Source organism: Octopus bimaculoides, chromosome 7 (genome assembly GCF_046866305.1).
Source record: "Octopus bimaculoides isolate indiv1 chromosome 7, ASM4686630v1, whole genome shotgun sequence".
NCBI lineage: Eukaryota > Metazoa > Mollusca > Cephalopoda > Octopoda > Octopodidae > Octopus > Octopus bimaculoides.
Genome location: NC_142934.1, coordinates 112498619 through 112519120, shown reverse-complemented (window position 1 = coordinate 112519120; position 20502 = coordinate 112498619). Strand labels below are relative to the sequence as shown.

The following is a 20502-nucleotide window of genomic DNA, read 5'->3' as shown; positions in this document are numbered from 1 at the left end:
ACGATCTACCACAGATCTCAGTGATATGGTTTCTCTCCTGTATGAATGCGTTTGTGAATAGTTAAGTGACTATCTATAGCAAATGATTTACCACATACATCACAATGAAATGGCCTCTCTCCTGTGTGAATATGTTTGTGAGAAGTTACGTGAACTATTGTAGAGAATGATTTGCCACAGATATGACAGTGATAAGGTTTCTCTCCTGTATGAATACATTTGTGTCTGGTTAAGTTACTCTTTTTAGAGAATGACTTTTTACAGATATCACAGAAGTATGATGCTTTTCCTGACTGTTTATGTACCTCATCAGGGAAATCAATCCTTTTAGACAGTGTACTATACTTGACCTGGTTCTCATATAATTCAGTTTCCATAATTTTCTTCTTTCACAACATATATGGACACTCTTGTGTTAGAGTTTAAAGTCTGTTTTCTAATAAATATTTCCATAAGCTGTGATAGTTGTCAATATCTAAAGAAACTGCAAACAGCTACTTAGACAATGATTGATTATATTACTATCATTTCATAGACAATTATTCCAAGATGGTTTATTACAGTAGAACATTGTCTTGTAATGTGGAGCAACATTAAAGTAAAACCATTTATCAAGACAAATCCATAGATGTAATTTCTTGCAGACAAACCAGATATGTCTTCGTGGTGTAATTCAGCTGAGTTCAATTACAACGCAAAATTATTTTGTTCATATTCCAGGTAGTGAAGTTAAGAAATTTTGCTAATATTCTCAGTTCATATAGAATATTTCATGGTAGTTCAAAAATAGATTTATATAAACAAGCGAGTGGGAGGTTGTTCTTTATAACATTTTTGGATGATGAATATTGTTGATGCTTTGAAGAGAAAATATATTTAACACCACTGTCATCTAATAATCTGAAATAATAAAGAAAAATAGTGTAAAATATAAATGATATTTAAAAGGCAGAGATTCAATATTGAAATTTTTACATTTTTACACAAATAAACTGTAGTTTTAAACCTTTAGCTGAACAATTGAAATTTACTTTATAATTTACTGTAAAATTACATTATGCAATCTTGTCGGAAGTCTTCTAATTTTCAAACTCCAGATAGATTTTTTTTCAGATTTTGTACCACAATGCAGCCATTCTCAACATGAAACTGTGTGGCTCCTAAAGAACTATACATTTTTAGGAACCACATGAAAAAAAAAAAAAAGACAGTTTGGTGCTAGAGAAATTTCTGAAAGGGCTCCCTACATATGAGCATTTGTTTAAGCTTTCATACTTCATTCTTTGTACTAATTTTAACAGTGAAGATATTTGGCAATACCCGTCGTATATATGCATATATATGTGTGTGTGTGTTTGTCCCCCCAACATCGCTTGACAACCGATGCTGGTGTGTTTACGTCCCCGTAACTTAGCGGTTCGGCAAAAGAACCGATAGAATAAGTACTAGACTTACAAAGAATAAGTCCTGAGGTCGATTTTGTCGACTAAAGGGGGTACTCCAACATGGCCGCAGTCAAATGACTGAAACAAGTAAAAGAGTAAAAGAGCAAAAGAATGAAATATTTGTGTTGATTCTGAAGTATTACAGTTTGCCATTGAAAAACTTGTCAGTCACAGGACCCACTTTGAAAGAAGTATCACTCATATTTTTTGTTACTATCTACTGATCAATGTGCGTGTATGAGTGTGTATTTCTAACTTTTTTTTGGCATAACTACAGAGTTGTACCCCCCCCCCCAGACTTTGGAAGGTCATAACTTTCAGAAAAATGAATATTTTTTAATGAAATTTTCTATGCATATAGTATTTATTATGTAGATTCTGAATATACAAAAATTTCCGGTGAAAGTGTTTTGGAATGGGGGTGGGGGACAATTTTCGGAAATTGTTTCATTTTTCTCTATTATGTGCGTATGTGCATCCGTAGATTTGTAATGAAGTAATACGCTGCTTCTGTTCTCTTCTACTTCTCTACTAGAAACGTTGGCACTATCACGCTATTAGATGTCAGAAGTGAAAGTAGTCGCTGTCTGTCTGCCTGTCTGCCTGCATGCCTGTTGCTGGTCTGTCAGCCTGCTTGCCTGTCTGCCTGCTTGCGTGCTGAGCTATCTGTCTGTCTGTCTGTCTGTCTGCTGGTTTGAGTTGATACTTTGGCTTACTTACTTACTGATATCTATCTACTATGTATCTATCTATCAATTATTAGAAAACACAAATTTAATATAAAAACATTTTCCTGAAATTGCAAATTATTTAAAATATAAAAATATAATTTTCAACAGAGAGAATTTATCAAAATAGAAAACAAATGAAGTTTGAAGTTAAGTTTAAAAATAAATGTGATACTTATGCTCCGTAGATACTTATACTCTGTAATGTTTCAAACGCATGGATATAGGTGTCGAATTTGTTCCAATAACTTCTGGAAGATCTCGTCCTTCAATTCGTAACGCCACATGAATTCTATTAGATGTGTTTGCAGTAAATTCCGGGTTGTCCCATTTTCTCTTTTGTTCTGGTTCTTGGCATGTTTTCATAGGCATTCGATGTGATTTGTTGTGGCAAATGTAACCGGATCAACAAAATTTATTGAATGGTTCACGGTTAAATGTCTATATCCTAGCGTGTTTAGTGTATTATATGAACGCCAGAGGTCAGAAATTATTGTTGTTCCTGGTAAAATCCGCTCTTGTATAATTTCTAAAAGGGTATCAGATGATCGATCTTCTACCGCAACTAAAAAACATCTTCTCGTATCTCTTTCTAACGCACTAAACACCCACTGCGTTTTAACCCGATGGCCAACATTATATTTTCTTCTAACAAACGCACTTTCATCTATCTCCACTATTCGGTTTGGTCCGCCTAACTTAATATTTTGCGCAATATAATACTCTGCACATACATCACGGCAGTAATTCCTCCAATCTGTTACAGCTACATTTGCTATACGACATTCCTGGCCTAAATTCTTAGCTAAATCTCCCTTAGCCCAATAATATAATATATCTATAATCTGCTCGCTTTTCAGTTTGCTATTATCTAGAAATTTCCCTTTCTAATGGAAATCAGTTTTCTACAAGGCCTTCCACATGACCATATCATGCCATCGGACAAATTGTTTTTGGCCACTTCCCTCATGCTAGCTCCACAAGAGGGACATATTTTTTCAGTATTTAACAATCCGTATGTCTTGAGCCAGTGAATACTAGCTGCTGTTGTTGCGGTGGCGATGGCAATGTCGCGGTGATTAATTCCATTTGCACTGGGATATGTAGAAGTCATCGTGAAAAACCTGCAACTAATTTGTTCTCGTGTAGATTTCAATTTGAATTACGCGCGCTTTTGGGTGGGTATGATGGGTATATGTGATTTATTTTTAAAAACAATAATGAATAATGCAAAAATACATTTATTCATAAAGTTTAAACTGAACATGGAATGAAATATATTTATTTATAAACTTTAAACTGAACTTCATTTGTTTAAATTCTCGTCCACCTTACCTTCGCTTGTTTAAATTCTACGGAATTCTACAAGAATTACCCATCATACCCACCAACGAACACCCAAAAGCGCGCGTAATTCAAATTGAAATCTACACGAGAACAAATTAGTTGCAGGTTTTTCACGATGACTTCTACATATCCCAGTGCAAATGGAATTAATCACCGCGACATTGCCATCGCCACCGCAACAACAGCAGCTAGTATTCACTGGCTCAAGACATACGGATTGTTAAATACTGAAAAAATATGTCCCTCTTGTGGAGCTAGCATGAGGGAAGTGGCCAAAAACAATTTGTCCGATGGCATGATATGGTCATGTGGAAGGCCTTGTAGAAAACTGATTTCCATTAGAAAGGGAAATTTCTAGATAATAGCAAACTGAAAAGCGAGCAGATTATAGATATATTATATTATTGGGCTAAGGGAGATTTAGCTAAGAATTTAGGCCAGGAATGTCGTATAGCAAATGTAGCTGTAACAGATTGGAGGAATTACTGCCGTGATGTATGTGCAGAGTATTATATTGCGCAAAATATTAAGTTAGGCGGACCAAACCGAATAGTGGAGATAGATGAAAGTGCGTTTGTTAGAAGAAAATATAATGTTGGCCATCGGGTTAAAACGCAGTGGGTGTTTGGTGCGTTAGAAAGAGATACGAGAAGATGTTTTTTAGTTGCGGTAGAAGATCGATCATCTGATACCCTTTTAGAAATTATACAAGAGCGGATTTTACCAGGAACAACAATAATTTCTGACCTCTGGCGTTCATATAATACACTAAACACGCTAGGATATAGACATTTAACCGTGAACCATTCAATAAATTTTGTTGATCCGGTTACATTTGCCACAACAAATCACATCGAATGCCTATGAAAACATGCCAAGAACCAGAACAAAAGAGAAAATGGGACAACCCGGAATTTACTGCAAACACATCTAATAGAATTCATGTGGCGTTACGAATTCAAGGATGAGATCTTCCAGAAGTTATTGGAACAAATTCGACACCTATATCCATGCGTTTGAAACATTACAGAGTATAAGTATCTACGGAGCATAAGTATCACATTTATTTTGAAACTTAACTTCAAACTTCATTTGTTTTCTATTTTGATAAATTCTCTCTGTTGAAAATTATATTTTTATATTTTAAATAATTTGCAATTTCAGGAAAATGTTTTTATATTAAATTTGTGTTTTCTAATAATTGATAGATAGATACATAGTAGATAGATATCAGTAAGTAAGTAAGCCAAAGTATCAACTCAAACCAGCAGACAGACAGACAGACAGACAGATAGCTCAGCACGCAAGCAGGCAGACAGGCCAGCAGCAGGCAAGCAGGCAGACAGGCCAGCAGCAGGCATGCAGGCAGACAGGCAAGCAGGCTGACAGACAGCGACTACTTTCACTTCTGACATCTAATAGCGTGATAGTGCCGAAACGTTTACTTTGGGATTTACTACTATTGAGAAAAAAAAAAAATCGTGTGCATGTTATTTTTAACGTAAGTTTTCTTATGACGGCTTCTCTTTTCTGCTTATTACTTCATTAGAAATCTACGGATGCACATACGCACATAATAGAGAAAAATGAAACAAATATGGACGACTTGCTCCGAAACACCACCGAGTGGGGAACACTTCTCAAAAATAACCTGCAGTTGTTTCCTTAAAAATTCATACATGCTCGAAATGTACATACATCAAGGTATATTTGTAGAAAATTTCACGAAAAAATATTAATTTTCCTGGAAGTTAAGAAGAATTTAAGTGGACTCTGTTGGAATTTCCGAAAATTGTCCCCCACCCTCATTCCCAAAAACTTTTGTATATTCAGAATCTACATAATAAATACTATATGCATAGAAAATTTCATTAAAAAATATTCATTTTTCTGAAAGTTATGACCTTCCAAAGTCTGGGGGGTACAACTCTGTAGTTATGCCTTTTGGTAAATAAAAAAAAACGTAAGAAATAATAACTAAATCACAATGCTCTATCATTAAAAAAAAATGGGGGGGGGGGGGCTAACCTGGAACTAAACAACTGGAGACTAAAAGGATAAAAAGATATTGAATCGATAATACGATATAATTAATACTTACATATCAATGTAGTTAAAATGCCAAACATGTTCATCTTGACGCATAAGAGAACAACTTTGAATGAATTCTTAAGACAATATCAATCAGAAAGAAGATAAAGACATCAAATACTGATATTTTATCTAACGTCTGATAGAGAAATTTTAATGTGTATCTATATCTTTTTGCAAGTGACAGGGACTTATTAACAGCAGGAGGGATGTTTCATTATTCGGAGAAATTGTCTTGTACACTTGTAGGTTATCCTTTAATACAATTTGCACACGCATTCGAGTCAAAACGAAAGATTGCCCTTGCTTTATTTTGTTTGTTTAAGATAAAATTAACGACTGATGTGCCGTAGACTTATTCTACCATATAGCCAAATCACATCTGTGACCACCCAAAAGCTAATTATAGTCAATAATTCGTTTTCTTTGGTTTTCAATTAATAAGCTGTGAGTTCATTGATTCTCAATATATTGTTACCGGAAGTGACGCAAGACCGGTGTTTATGGAAGAATCGATATCAGGAGAGTTAATTCTCGCTTTCTCTTTTGGAAGGTGAAAAAGAATAGAAAAAAAAAAATTCTCTGTCTGCAAAGATTTGCCAATTTCTAGATCTAGAAGAGTCATGGGCAAATTGCAGGACTTTCTGAATGGTACACCTAATTTTGCGAGGAAAATAAACGTTTATTAAAATTGCCTTGAATTTATTTTTAGTCGTGTGCTGAATCATATTTCACGCAGCCATCATCTCAAGAGTTGCACCTGCCTGATCTAGAGTCTTCTGAGACAACATAGCACATCAAAATATTCATCTAACAAATAGCTATAACTATAGTTCATTTTTTATAAAAAGTAATCTAGAATTCCTGCTAGTTTTTCGTTGTTAGTGTTGAATCATTTCTGTTTGATTCCCTGCGATTGATCTTTTTGAAATTTCTTTCGTAAATGTAGTTTCACATAATTTTCATAATTCGCAAGTTAAAACTACCACTAAGAGGTATTGTAGTTTATACACACAATCTGCTTTTCACTCTGAGAGGGGGAAAAAAAAACATAGATAAAAGGGCTGAGATCTTTTCCCAACCCATCCTTACTCTGGCTTCTATATTTTCAGAATATCCAACAACACTACTAATAATGCTACCAAAGTAACAGAAGCTATCAACTACTTCTAGGGAATCTCCAGGGCTGTGTGCCCTAGGGCTAATTGCTCCTCTGCATCTACAGTCTTCGGTTGGTTTGCTTTTTTATTCCATTGCACTTCTTGTGTATCCAGTTTACATTTGGTATGCCAAATGAAATTCATACTTCCTCCTTTTCTGCATATTGATAACAACCATTTTCTGATGGTAACAGAGACCTGTCTTCTTTTCTCTTTACTTCAGCTTTTGTTAAATTTACCTTGATGCTTCTTGGTTTCATCTAGGGTTTGGAATTTCTCTAATTCCTTTAGATTCAGTTTAGTATGTCTTCAGCATAGAGCAGTGCTCATAGACAGAAGTTTTTAATTTGTCTAAGGCCTAGAGGACCAAAATAAATAGAAGAGGGCTGGGAACTGAGTACTAGAGGGCCTCTACCAATATAGTAAATTAGTTGTATTTATTTCTGGTTGCATTTACATCCATGGTTTGTGTTAACCTTACAAGCCATTCATTTTTAATGACCACCAGAGCATGGAATCCAGTCAAAATGCCTTCTAGCTGGGTACTTCACTTGCAGCGATGTCACTAGGAAGATGGCATCAGGAGCTAAACTGTATCTAATCTTAGCTAATTCTCTTCCCAAATAATTGTGCTATGACTATTTCCATGACTTTCACTATTTTGTCCAATAATTTAATACTTGTGTAATTTAATCTTAGCACCAGCATTAGTGAGCTCTCACAACCCTATGATGTGTTCTTTTGTTCCTGGCTGTAAGTTCAAGAATGCAAATAGAACAGGGCTACAGCAGAAGAAGAAAGCAGGGATGGTGAAGGGAATGAGAGTATGACAGCAGAAATGAAATGGAGTGAGGGAGCAGGAGAGTATTGAACATCGTTAGCAAATGGCCTGAACGAGAGAGAAACCTGACTGGCAATACAGAAAAAGCACATCTTGTTGTGGTTGCTGTTGCTGCTATGGCAATCATTGAGCATGGCACCAGTTTTGAAAGTACATGTTAAACTGGATCAATAAAACTCATATTGATTTATTCGCTTATTTTTTTAGTAAAGCCCTTATGGATCTTTTCCTTTTGGCCGGCACATAGAAAAAATATTTTTTTGTAACTAAACACTTTCAAATTTCGTATAGTGGTAGAAAGTGTCATTTAAAACATCATTTACTCTTGGCGTTTTTAAGAAAATTGTTTATTTTTGAAGTTATTTCATGTTAAAGTTGTATTTCGGTAATTTCAACCAATCAATTACGCTTATTGAGGTGAAAACAATTACTGCTGTGGTTTGTCAACAAGATGTTCCGGCAGTGTATATTTAGTTTGTCACTGTTATTTCTGATATATTTACATTTGAGATACACATGTGTATAGTTTAATCAATTCAGTTATTAGTTATTTAAAAAAAAATTTTTCAGTTTATTTTCTTTGTGAAACTTTTGGAAACAATTCATTTAAAAATTCTACACAGATTTTGCTATTTCAGTTTTGATACTTCCTCACTCCAATGCAAAACCTGAAAGAATATTTAGTAGTATGAATACTGTTTAACCAATGTTAAGAAATAAAATGATTTTAAGTTTTGCAGCAGTATTTTAATGTAATAACCCATTTTAACCCAGGTTAACCCTGTCAAAATTTTGAAGATAGTTATATAAATAGGGATAGCAAACATATGGAAGCATCCAGTACATTGTAAAGTGATTGGCATTAGAAAGGGCATCCAGTCAAAGATGACATTACTGCTCAATGCAGTAGCTTACCAGATCCTGTCAAACTGTCTAACACATGCTTGGATAGAAAACAGAAATTAAATGATGATGATGATATATATATATATATAAGGTAAATAGTTTTATAAATATTTAGTCGAACTGTGATATGTTACATACTATTTAAAAACCATTGAATAAAGACAACTTGCAGCAATTTTTTTATTAACTAAGATAGACTAATAATGTACTATAGTTTTACATTATTTTTTATGCTTTTAAATGGACACTAATATTAGATAGTGGTGAGTTTGTAGCTTTTTTATCAGGAATATATATATATATATATATATATATGGAAGGTGGATGTTAAACGAGGATGGTGATATGAGAGCCAAGCTTGGCTAAGTAGCTTGCTTCCCAACCATATGGTCTTGAGGTAGCTTCACTGCATCGCACCTTGGGGAAGAGTCTGCAACCATAGCTCTGAGCCAAGCAAAGCCTTGTAAGTGAATTTGATAAATGGAAACTGAAAGAAGCCTGTCATATATGTATCATCATCATCGTTGTTTAAACGTCTGCCTTCCATGCTAGCATGGGTGCATGTTTATATGTATCCTTGTCTTGAGATCCTGGGTTTAAATGAGCATCACTGACATTGTTTTTTTTTAGTCTTCTATGGAAGCAAAGTGGCCGAGTTCCTTTCAAGTGTTGGGCCTTATGGAGGCAATGACCAAGACCTTTGGTATTATGTCGTGCTTGAGAAGACCCATCAAGCTGAGCAAAATTGTAGTCGTGGCAGATACCGGTGTCACACAAATGGCATGTAAAAGCATCCATTACACTCTCAGAATGGTTGGCATTAGGAAGAGCATCCAGCTGTAGAAAACCATACCAAATCTGACTGGAGCTTGGCGCAGTCTTCCAGCGAGTCAGCCCAGTCAAACCGTCCAACCCATGCCAGCATGGACAATGGACGTTAAATGAGGATGCGATCATCAAAATCTTGAAGCTATGAGATAGTGCAGGATTAATTCTAAATGTGAATAAATAAGTATTACATTTGACAGTGAAAGCATGTGTCTTAGTGGTTAGAGCACTGAGCTCACAATCATGAGGTAGTGAGTTTGATTCCTGGACTGAGCTGTGTAGTGTGTTCTTGAGCAAGACACTTTATTATACGTTGCTCCAGTTCACTCAGTGGCAGAAATGAGAAGCGACATTACTGGTACCACGCTGTATCAGCCTTTTGCCTTTCCCTGGGATAACATCAGTGGTGTGAAGAAAGGAGGCTGGTATGTATGGGCAACTGCTGGTCTTCCACAAACAACCTAGCCTGGGACTTCTGCTTTGGTGGGGAACTTTCTAGGTTCAATTTCAAAGGGGTTTTTACTCTTTTACATCTAAATGCTAAAGGTTTAGCATTATTTCTATTTGTAAATAAATGACTGAGAAAAGTAAATACATCTTTCTAAAAATATTGATTTCTTTATTAAAAATATTCACATATAGATTGGTGAGGTCAAATATGGAGATTTTGGGCCTCACAGCTCAGACGACAACAGATCAAGACAAGGTGGTGATAAGCTGTAGTAAAGAACTTTGCAGCATTTGCAAATAAAAGTTGATAAATATACTGAGATGATGTTTTCTTCTCGTGCCATGTCAGGCTCATGAGGGTCGGCTTCCCCAGTTTCAATGGCGTATATATTCCCCACCTGGACAGGATGCCAGTCCGTCACAGGGTTACTCACTTTTACCAGCTGAGTGGACTGGAGCAACATGAATGAAGCGTTTTGCTCAAGAACACAATGCGTCGCCCAGTCCAGGAATCGAAATCACAATCTTATACTCATGAGTCCAACACCTTATTCACTAAGCCACGCACCACAATAGATATATTGATGCATACAAATTAATATCCAGCTCAACCATCAAATTGTAATAGACTTGTACTATGAATATAAGAAATGATAAAATTTTCCAAATACATTCCACCATCACAACAGCCTTCTTTATCTTCATAATTACTACTACTCGGCTTTATAATGTAGGGAAGTTACATATCCCCTCCATAGCAAGACACCTGTTCTTATCCCTCAATCATACTTTATCCTCTCAGCACCTGGTGTAAAGCCACTTCTCCCTTCCTCTAGTCAGTGGGGGCTTTTCTCTTTCCTGTCACACGACTTACTTGCAAATCTCCCAAGTGCAAGTGGCATGAGAAAAAAGTACCTAGTGCTCACTGTAAGGTGGTTGGCATTAAGATGGAAAATGTGCCAAAGATGACACTGGAGCTCGGCACAGCCCAATGGCTTGCTGGATCCTGTCAAACTATCCAATCCATGCCAGCATAGAAAACAGTCGTTAAATGATGATGATATATAAATTTCACACTAACATGATGAAAGAAAGCATAAAAGATATAGAAAATAAATAAATAAATACATAAGCCGACTCAAAGAGATCTTCAGTGAGACACTTTATTGATATACCTGAAGAGAACCAGAACAAGTTGAAGCACATGTTGTACCCAATAAAGTCTATTACACATTCCATCTCCTATTTTTTATATATATATATATATATATATATATATATATAGGGGTAGGTGTGGCTGTATGGTAACAAGTTTGCTTCCCAGCAAGTTTCCAGGTTCAGTCCCACTGCATGACAGCTTGGACAAGTATTTTCTACCACAGCCTTGTGAGTGGATTTGGTAGATGGAAACTGAAAGAAACCAGTCATTTATACATACATACATCTATGTGTGTGTGTCTGTTTGTCCCTACCCCCTATAACTGATTGACAACAGATGTTGGTGTATTTACACCCCCATAACTTAGCGATTCAGTAAAAGAGACCAATAGAATAAGTACCAGGCTTTACGGAAAAAAGTACTGGGGTTAATTCATTCAAGGTCATGCTCCAGTATGGCCACAGTCTAATGACAGTAACAAATAAAAGATATATTTACATACAAATTCAAGATCTCATACATACATCATATGGTAAGATGAAATATTTTCATAAATGGTGTATATATTTTATTTAAAACATGACTGCACAATAATGTAGTCCTTAATTTAAGATTACTCAACTGTTTAATCACAATGTTAAAAAATAAATATTTTTTCAAAAAATTTCTCAATATTAATATTGTTGCTATTATGCAAAAGTGTTTTAAGTCCAAAACGTTGCTTTTTCAGAAAACAAACAAATAGTTTCACCATTCCATAGCAAAAACCGTTGAACTACACTTTGACAATTTTTCATATCTTGGCATCTGAAGCAGCTGGAGATACAATAGTTTGACTAAAAGAACCGGCTATTGCAGGCAAAAATAAATATTGAAATAAAAAAACACATTTGGCCAACTTTGAACATACGACAGTTTTACATAATAGCAATGATATATTCTTTTCCCTCCTGTGTGAATATATCTGGGGTCAGTTCAGGTATTTCTTTCAATATAGTTACTCATTTCAATGAAAAATGTACTCGTATTCTGTGACAATGATTTAAAATAGATATAAGTGATATGGCGATGTTTCATTGGTAAATGTTTTGACAAATTGTCAACCTTGTCACTTGGGAATTGTTTGTGCCATCCTCAATAATTCAATGAATATTAGTTTCTATACAGCTGTGAACAACATACTATAATTAGCTTAGGTAACATTATTAGATTATAGCATGGAAAACAGACATTAAATGATGATGATGTAATGTTATTAGATTCTCACAATAATTCTCCATATTCAATATTGTCTAAATTATGAAAGAAGGTGTTACAGGAGCTAATTATTGTCTGTTTACAGCTGTATAGAAACAATGATATTGCTTGTTACCTGTAAGAATGCATTTGTGTTAAGAGAGAATGATCTTCTATACATTAGTGTTATGGTATCTCCCCTGTATGAATCCATTTGTGAGTATTTAAATTATTTTCTTCGGAGAATAATTCACCACAAATGTCACAGTGATAAAGCTTATCTCCTGTATGTATGAGTTTGTGTGTAGTCAGGTGACTTCTTCGACAGAACGATCTACCACAGACATCACAGTGATATGGTTTATCTCCTGTATGAATACGTTTATGAGTATTTAAGTCACCACTTTGTGAGAAAGATTTATTGCAGATGTCACAGTGGTATGGCTTATCTCCTGAATGAATACGTTCATGAGAGGTCCAGTAACTCCTTCGAGAAAACGATTTACCACAGACATCACAAAGATACGGCTTCTCTCCTGTATGAATGCGTTTGTGCGTGGTTAAGTGACTGTCTATAGAGAATGATTTACCACAGATATCACAATGATATGGCTTCTCTCCTGTATGAATGCGTTTGTGTTTAGTTAAGCTACATGTTACAGAGAAAGATTTACCACAGATATCACAGTGATATGGTTTCTCACCAGTATGAATTCGTACATGAGTAGTCAAGTGATTTGCTTGAGAGAATGATCTACCACAAATCTCGCAGTGATATGGTTTCTCTCCTGTATGAATACGCATGTGAATAGTTAAATGACGTTCTATAGCGAACGATTTGCCACAAATATCACAGTGAAATGGCCTCTCGCCTGTATGGATGTGTTTGCGAGAAGTCGAGTTAACTGTTGTAGAGAATGATTTTGCACTGATATCACTGCGACTCGATTTCTCTCCTGTATGAACGTGTTTGTGAGAATTGAATGAACTCCTTCGAAAGAATGATTTACCGCAGATATCACACTGATATGGTTTATCTCTTGTATGAATACTTTGGTGAGTTTTTAAGACAGTACTTTGAGAGAATGATTTTCCACAGATATCACAGTGATATGGTTTCTCTCCTGTATGAATACGTTTGTGTCTGGTTAAGTTACTCTTTTTAGAGAAAGACTTTTTACAGATATCACAGAAGTATGATGCTTTTGCTATCTGTTTCAGTATCTCATAGGGAAAACCAATCCTTTTGTATTGTGTTTTATATTTAACCAGGGTCTCCTCACAAAGCTCGTTTTCCATCATTTCTTTCTTTCATACAATATATGAATACCTTTTGTTCTGTAGTCTTTATATTTGATGCCTAACAAATATTTCTTCAACTATATTGCCATAAACTGTTATCTTATTTGAAGATGCTGCAAACAGTTACCTACATGGTAAATTTTATTCAGATATCATCATTTCAGATTTAATTATTGTGAGAAAGCTTAGTGTGACAGAATCCTTCTTTGTAACATGGAGCAAAAACTAAAGGAAAACTTTTTGTCATGACATATCCACATATAAAATGTTTTCCAGAGAAGCCAGTTATATCTTCAGGGTAAATTTATCCATGTATATAAAGAATGAAAATTATTTTGTAGATATTCAGTGAAGTAGAGAAATAGCGTTGCAAATCTCAATTCAGGAGAAATATTTCAGACTTGTATAAAAGAAGGTTTTATCCATTTTGTATAGCTTCTTTAGCAGATGATAATACCGTTGAACCATGCGAAAAACATGAATGTTGTGCCAAAGTAGTCGGAATCTGAAATAACAAAGAAACAGAATAAGATAGAAAATATACTTAAACAGCAGAGATTGAACAGTGAAAAATAAGCATCATTTTTGTACTAATTTATTGTAAACTCAAGCCTTTACTTTGAACAACTGAATTTTACTTTTTGCTTTAATCATACAGGTGTCACTGTGTTGTGATAAGTTTGCTTCCTGACAACACAGTTTCAGGTCCAGTCCTACTGCGTGGTACCTTGCTCAAGGGTCGTTGACTATGGCCTCAGGACAACCAAAATCTTTAGTGGATTTAGTAGACAGAAACAGAAAGGCCATCTTGTGTGTGTAAGCTTTGGTAACTAAGCGGTTCGACTAAAGAGAACAACAGAATAAATACAAGACTTTAAGAAAGAAATAACCACTGGCGTCAATTCGTTCAACAAAACTTCTTCCCTGCGGTGCTCCAGTATGGCCGCAGTCTAATGACTGAAACGAGTAAAAGGTGAAAGATATAGACGTGACTGTGTGGCAAGAAGATTGCTTCCCAAACACATGGTGCCAGGTTCAGTCCCACAGCATATACCTTAAGCAAGTGTCTTCTACTATAGCCACAAGCCGACCAAAGCCTTGTGAGTAGATTAATAGTCAGAAACTGAAAGAAGCTCGTCCTATACATATTTGTGTGTTTGTGCTTGTCCCCCACCACCGCTTGACAACCGGTGTTGGTTTGTTTACGTTCCTGTAACGTTGCAGTTCGACGTAAGCGACCGAAAGAATAAGTACCAGGCTTTAAAAATAACTACTATGGTCGACTCGTTCAATTAAACCACTTCAAGGTAGTGTCCCAGCATGGTCGCAGTCCAATGAATAATACAAGTGAAAAATAAAAAATACGTTTGTATGAAACGTTCGTATTTGCAAACAACAGATATACCTTCAGACAGTATAGTGACTCTTGAGCAAGGAGACATACTTATTTTATCGATCCCAAAAGGATGGAAAGCAAAGTCGGCCTCGGTGGAATTTGAACTGAGAACGTAAAGTCGGATGAAATGCTGGTAAGCATTTTGAAAATATTACCGAGATTGTAATCCGGAACAAACTAAAAGGGTTAGGGTTTTAGGGTTAGGATTACACGATTAGGGTTACGGTTTTAGAGTTAGTGTTAGGATTTTAGGGTTAGGGTTAGGTAATCGTGCGGGTGTTAATCTGAAAATTTACCAACTAAAACGTGACGGAGCATCTGTCGTCTAGAAATAGCAATCAAATTACACCATTCAGCTATTAAAATGGATCGACAATAGTTTAGTCGTCTAATATACATTATGCTTGAATAATTAAGGGGGTGGAGATGGATGGAAGAATTTTTTTTTTTAAATAAAAAGTTCAGCATAATCGAAGCTGAAATGAAACTAAAACAACAAATAACTGAAATAATACAAAATATATAAACGTAGCTTTATGTTCATAAAAACCAAAATATCGAATTGATTCGAGATACTTAACCCATTACCTACCAGTGATCTCATATGAGATCACTTAAAAATTACAAATTTCGTAATTAACTGTCAATATTTACACATATCTAACCTTTTTGCTTTATCTACTTGGTATATTTCTCTGATATTCAAATGATGTTTGCTAATTTTTCACCCAATATCTCACTTAGTTCTATTTAAAATGTTATTTTGATCATTCCAGCGTGTTTCTAAGGCTGTTTTATGCTAGAAATCAAGTTTCATAAAAAAAAATTCCAGTTAATAGAACTATGGGAGGTAATGGGTTAATACTTACGTATGAATGAGAGTCCTGAAGTGCCAATATGTCAAACTTGCTGTCAACGAGAGAACAATGACACTGCCAACACAACTTTTCAATGTATTCCTACCAAACATCAAACTATTTGTTACGATTCTTCACAGATGCTTTATCTTCACCTTTGATTCCAATGTAATTTCATATTATTTTGCAGCAATGGACTATATCCTCTGAAAGGATATATAATAATAATAATAATATATATATATATATATTCTTTGTGACCGAAGAAATCTTTCTCAATGCGAATAATGGATATGCAGAGGAATTATTGCAATTTATGTACTAATAGTATTTCGTTTAGTTCTTATAATGGAATTGTAGAATTTTTTGGTAATGGGAGGACCAGTAATAGCTCTGGATAATATTCAAAAGGAAATTTTAGTTAATAATAGCGAAAATAAACTTGGAAATGATTTCCTGATAATTCAGAAACAGGGTTATTGCTACCGGAAGTAATGAATGAGAAGTGATACGGCAGTGAATAATTGCGTGTCTGTGTGATTGTGCGTGTGTGTAAGAGATAAATATTATAAGTGCGGGATTGAAAATGGATGATAATAAAATTAGAAATGTATAAAATTTAAGTTGCTATAATGAGCAAACGAAATGAAAAATTCAATGCTTAAGAAGTCAATTTTTAATACATTTTATTTTTCATTTCTTAACGACATCATTTAATTAACTTAGGAAAGAGTAGATATTTTTTTACAAAAAAAAAAAAAAGAAGAATACACGGGAAAGTTATGAGGAATTGACAACTCATTGGAAGAGAAATCTGTTTTTGAAATGAGTTGTCAATTTGCAATTACCTGTAGCATTTTTTTTTTTTTATAAATGTCACCTTTTACGATGAAAAACTGCACAAATATTCTAAATATGAAATCAAGTGGAACAAACATTGAAGAAATTAAATAAGTGGTAGCCAAAACGAAAAGATTCCAACGCTCCTCTCATGATTTATCTAAATGATGTGGTTGAGAAATTAAAACAGATGTCTACAATTGATAACTGATGTTTAATAATATACTTTAAAAGTACTTTTGCTATTTGTTTCGCATCCTCAGGATTGCCAAGTTCATACTAGTGTATTCCTGACTTCGTTTACTTTCATTTTCAATCCCACACTTACGTGATCCTAAAACGAAAGATTACCGTATGGCAGGAGCTACTTACAGATATTGCAAGCTCTTCTCTATGGGACTAAAGTATCAGAAACAATGGATAGCGTGTGACAAAAGCTATCTTAGAGGGAACTCGGAGGTATTAACCAGGGAAAATATTGTCTTTCCTTGTCTGTGCTGAGTCCGACGTCTTGCCTACCCAGAGACCCACATTACATGCAGAGAATCCTGCGGGCCGTAGATTTGACCGTGAATAGTCTAAAAAATTAGACTCATTACATGAAATAAATCAGCTCAATTACACATTTTAAATGATGTAAGGGAAGTAACTACTCAAATCACTTTCAATCGTTTCCTTTGCAAAACAGTGACAGAAGTACAGGAGAGAGATTAACAGTTCATACGAGGTAATACCTGAATATCAAAGTCACAACGATATCATCTTGGCATGACCTTACCTTTTCTTCTATAGAGTAAGCTATCTTTCAGCACATTTTGAATTTTTTTTTCCACTAAACCTAAACGAGAGCAGATCTAAATAATATTTTCGACATCAACTTACAGAGACTGTCTCTAGTTAAGTGAGAGAAAACTATTTTAAATGTCTAGATAGTATATGAAAAGGAATATATTTTACAAAAGAACAACAAGAAATAAAACAAAAAATGGGGAGAAAGAGGCGCGGAAGTAGCTGTGTGGTAAGTAGCTTGCATACCAACCACATGGTTCCGGGTTCAGTCCCACTGCGTTGCATCTTGAGCAAGTGTCTTCTACTACAGCCTCGGGCCGACCAAGGTCTTGTGAGTGGATTTAGTGAGCGTAGGCAGGAGGCCCGTCGTGTAGATGTATGTGTGTGTGTTTGTATTTGTCCCCCGCAACATCGCTTGACAACCGATGCCGGTGTGTTTACGTCCCCGTAACTTAGCGGCTCGGCAAAGGAGACCGATAGAATAAGTACTAGGCTTACAAAGAATAAGTCCTGGGGTCGATTTGTTCGACTAAAGGCGGTGCTCCAGCATGACCACAGTCAAATGACTGAAACAAGTAAAAGAGAGAAAAAGAAAAAAAAAACCATCAATGCAGCACAAAGTGGTGGAACAGCCAAGTACCCTCACAAGCGATGACAATAACTTCGCCGTTAGCGGCCCAGCCCCTTCAATCTCAAAAGCCACAGGCTGGAAGAGGTAGTTCGCTGACAGGTCCTGATACTTCAGGATTTTGTTCTGTTCAGCTCCAGAAGCAGTGACCCCCCATTTACAGCAGCATCCAGGATGTGGGAAGAAGCAAAGAAGTCACAGATTGTGGCATCCCGGATGGGGCACCTACTTCTTACCCAGGGACAGAGGGTAAGACCATCTGATCTCTCCCCATCACTATTGAATAATCCTGCCGGGTCCAGAACTGAGGGGATATTAATCTGAGCCAGGGTCCACTTAATGATCAAGTTTAGCTTGGTGTGATGAGTGAAACAGCCAGCATTTAGGTGGCAAGACAGATCATGAAGACTTATCACAGCAACATGTCAGTCCCCGATGGATGAGTGCAATGGAGATGCGGAGCTTATCAAGACTAAATAGACCTCCAATGTTGGACACAGGTGGGACATCAATCCAGTCCCCCGAAAATTTTACACTAGTAGAAAGTAGGTGACACCTTGAAAATTGATCAGATTGATCAAGGAGAGGGTTGAAAGTGGCGCTTGGGCACAGATTGCCCCATACTCTCTGCTTTCGTCTACATAGTTATTGTTGATATAATTACAATTATTAATACATGTTTTATTTACATAGATTGAATTGCAGTTTCCTGGTAGACCCAGAAAGATGTGGGACAAAGGGAGAAGGGATCTTCAGCCGTTGGGCCTCACAGAGATGATAAGGGACCATGATTCCTGGCAGTTTACTGTGCTTAAGAAGACATATTAAGCTAAGTAAAACTGTGGCTGTCCATACATATACTCTTTTACTTGTTTTCAGTCATTTTGACTGTGGCCATGCTGGAGTACCGCCTTTAGTCGAGCAAATCGACCCTGGGACTTATTCTTTGTAAGCCTAGTACTTATTCTTTCGGTCTCCTTTGCTGAACTGCCAAGTGACGGGGTACATAAACACACCAGCACTGGTTGTCAAGCAATGTTAGGGGGACAAACACAGACACACAAACATACACACACATATATATACATATATACTATGGGCTTCTCTCAGTTTCCGTCTACAAAATCCACTCACAAGGCTTTGGTCGGTCCGAGGCTATAGTAGAAGACACTTTCCCAAGGTGCCACGCAGTGGGACTGAACCCGGAACCATGTGGTTGGTAAGCAAGCTACTTACCACACTGCCACTCCTGCGCCTATATAGGTATGTTCTGTATGTCCCTCTCTCAGATGAGAGGTCCATCTGTCAAGTGTTCGCAGGTGTTGGGGTCATGTAAAAATGCCCATGCCAGTCTCAGATAAAAGTGCTCATGCCAATGCCACATAAAAAATCACCTAGTACACTTTGTTATTTAATATTTATCAGCTATGAGGAAGTGCATGGCTTAGTGGTTGGGACAAAAGACTACCTTATTCCTTGGTTTGAAATAAGCAGAAGTGCTTTCTCACTTGACTTGTAGGCAGCATGTGGTAGTAAGCCAGGTAGGGCACAAAAGGATAGCTGGCAGATTTAGTTGGTGTACATAGCTTAGAATTGGATGTAAAGTGGGATTGGAACTAAACAATGCAATCCAGTAAACTGAGAGTCATAGCTGCATATAGCAGTCTATGGTACTTGTTTCAAGATGAGCCAGCAATGTACCAACACGGATTAAATGTATATTGTAAAATAAAGCACCAAGATTTCCAATTTCACAGATACAATGGTTGTTTTCTGCATTCAAAATAATCAAATTAGATGTAATGATTTCTATGAAGGAGATAATTTGATAGAAACAATTCTGTTTCTAAGAATAAATGTTTAATAAACCTTAGATTTGGATTTAACCCAAATATTGTTCATTAATTATATATGTATATATATATATATATATATGATGAGTTCAGCAAAAATTTAGATTTAGGTGAATATGGTACTTAAGTTTAGGCACCAGAATTTAGTAAGGTATTATCCATACAATTTCAAAGTAAGGTGATTAAAATCAAAATAAGCAACAAGGATATCCAGAGGTAATGCAGTACGATCGTTTCATGCAACTCCATTTAATTGAACAATGTAAACATTACATCAATTTAAAATGCAGAGCAAGACTCAGCTGCACAAAGACAGAATTTAATAAAATTAGAACAGATGGATACATTAGTATAATAATGCCTAAAACCTCCCAGAGGTTAGGGAGACAGACAGAAAATAATTAAATTCTATGTCTTAGTGCAGCTGAAGATTGCTCTGCATTTTAAACTGATGTAATGATTACATTGTTCAATTAAATGGAATTGCATGAAACGATCGTACTGCATTACCTCTGGATATCCTTGTTGCTTATTTTGATTATATATATATATATATATATATATATATATACACACACACACACATACATGCAGGCAGAGATACATATGATGGACTTCTTCCAGTTTCTGTCTACCAAATTCATTC

At 35.8% G+C, this 20502-nt stretch overlaps 2 protein-coding genes across 3 annotated transcripts in view; both read right to left on the bottom strand.

The window, feature by feature from the left end:
* Positions 1–510, bottom strand: part of LOC149134891 (uncharacterized) — a 1050-nt gene extending 540 nt beyond the window's left edge. Inside the window, exons 1-2 of the mRNA XM_089355791.1 lie at positions 99–510; positions 1–16 (exon numbers count right to left, since the gene is read on the bottom strand). The exon at positions 1–16 is cut by the window's left edge and continues 540 nt beyond it. Of these exons, the coding sequence (XP_089211917.1) occupies positions 1–16; positions 99–377 (295 nt within the window). The 5' untranslated portion in view covers positions 378–510. The remainder of the gene's footprint in view (positions 17–98) is intronic.
* A 10295-nt stretch (positions 511–10805) lies between these two features.
* On the bottom strand, positions 10806–17214 carry LOC106881575 (uncharacterized). 2 transcript variants are annotated; one of them, XM_014932031.3, is made up of 3 exons: positions 16959–17214; positions 15759–15952; positions 10806–13998 (listed from the first exon to the last, which is right to left on the bottom strand). In XM_014932031.3, the coding sequence occupies exon 3, from the start codon at positions 13491–13493 to the stop codon at positions 12378–12380; it is 1116 nt and encodes a 371-aa protein (XP_014787517.1). In that variant the 5' UTR covers positions 13494–13998; positions 15759–15952; positions 16959–17214; the 3' UTR covers positions 10806–12377. The 2 variants fall into 2 exon arrangements, with proteins under 2 accessions (XP_014787517.1, XP_052825798.1); XM_052969838.2 differs by lacking the exon at positions 16959–17214 and having other exon boundaries at positions 15759–16317.
* Positions 17215–20502: the final 3288 nt, after the last annotated feature.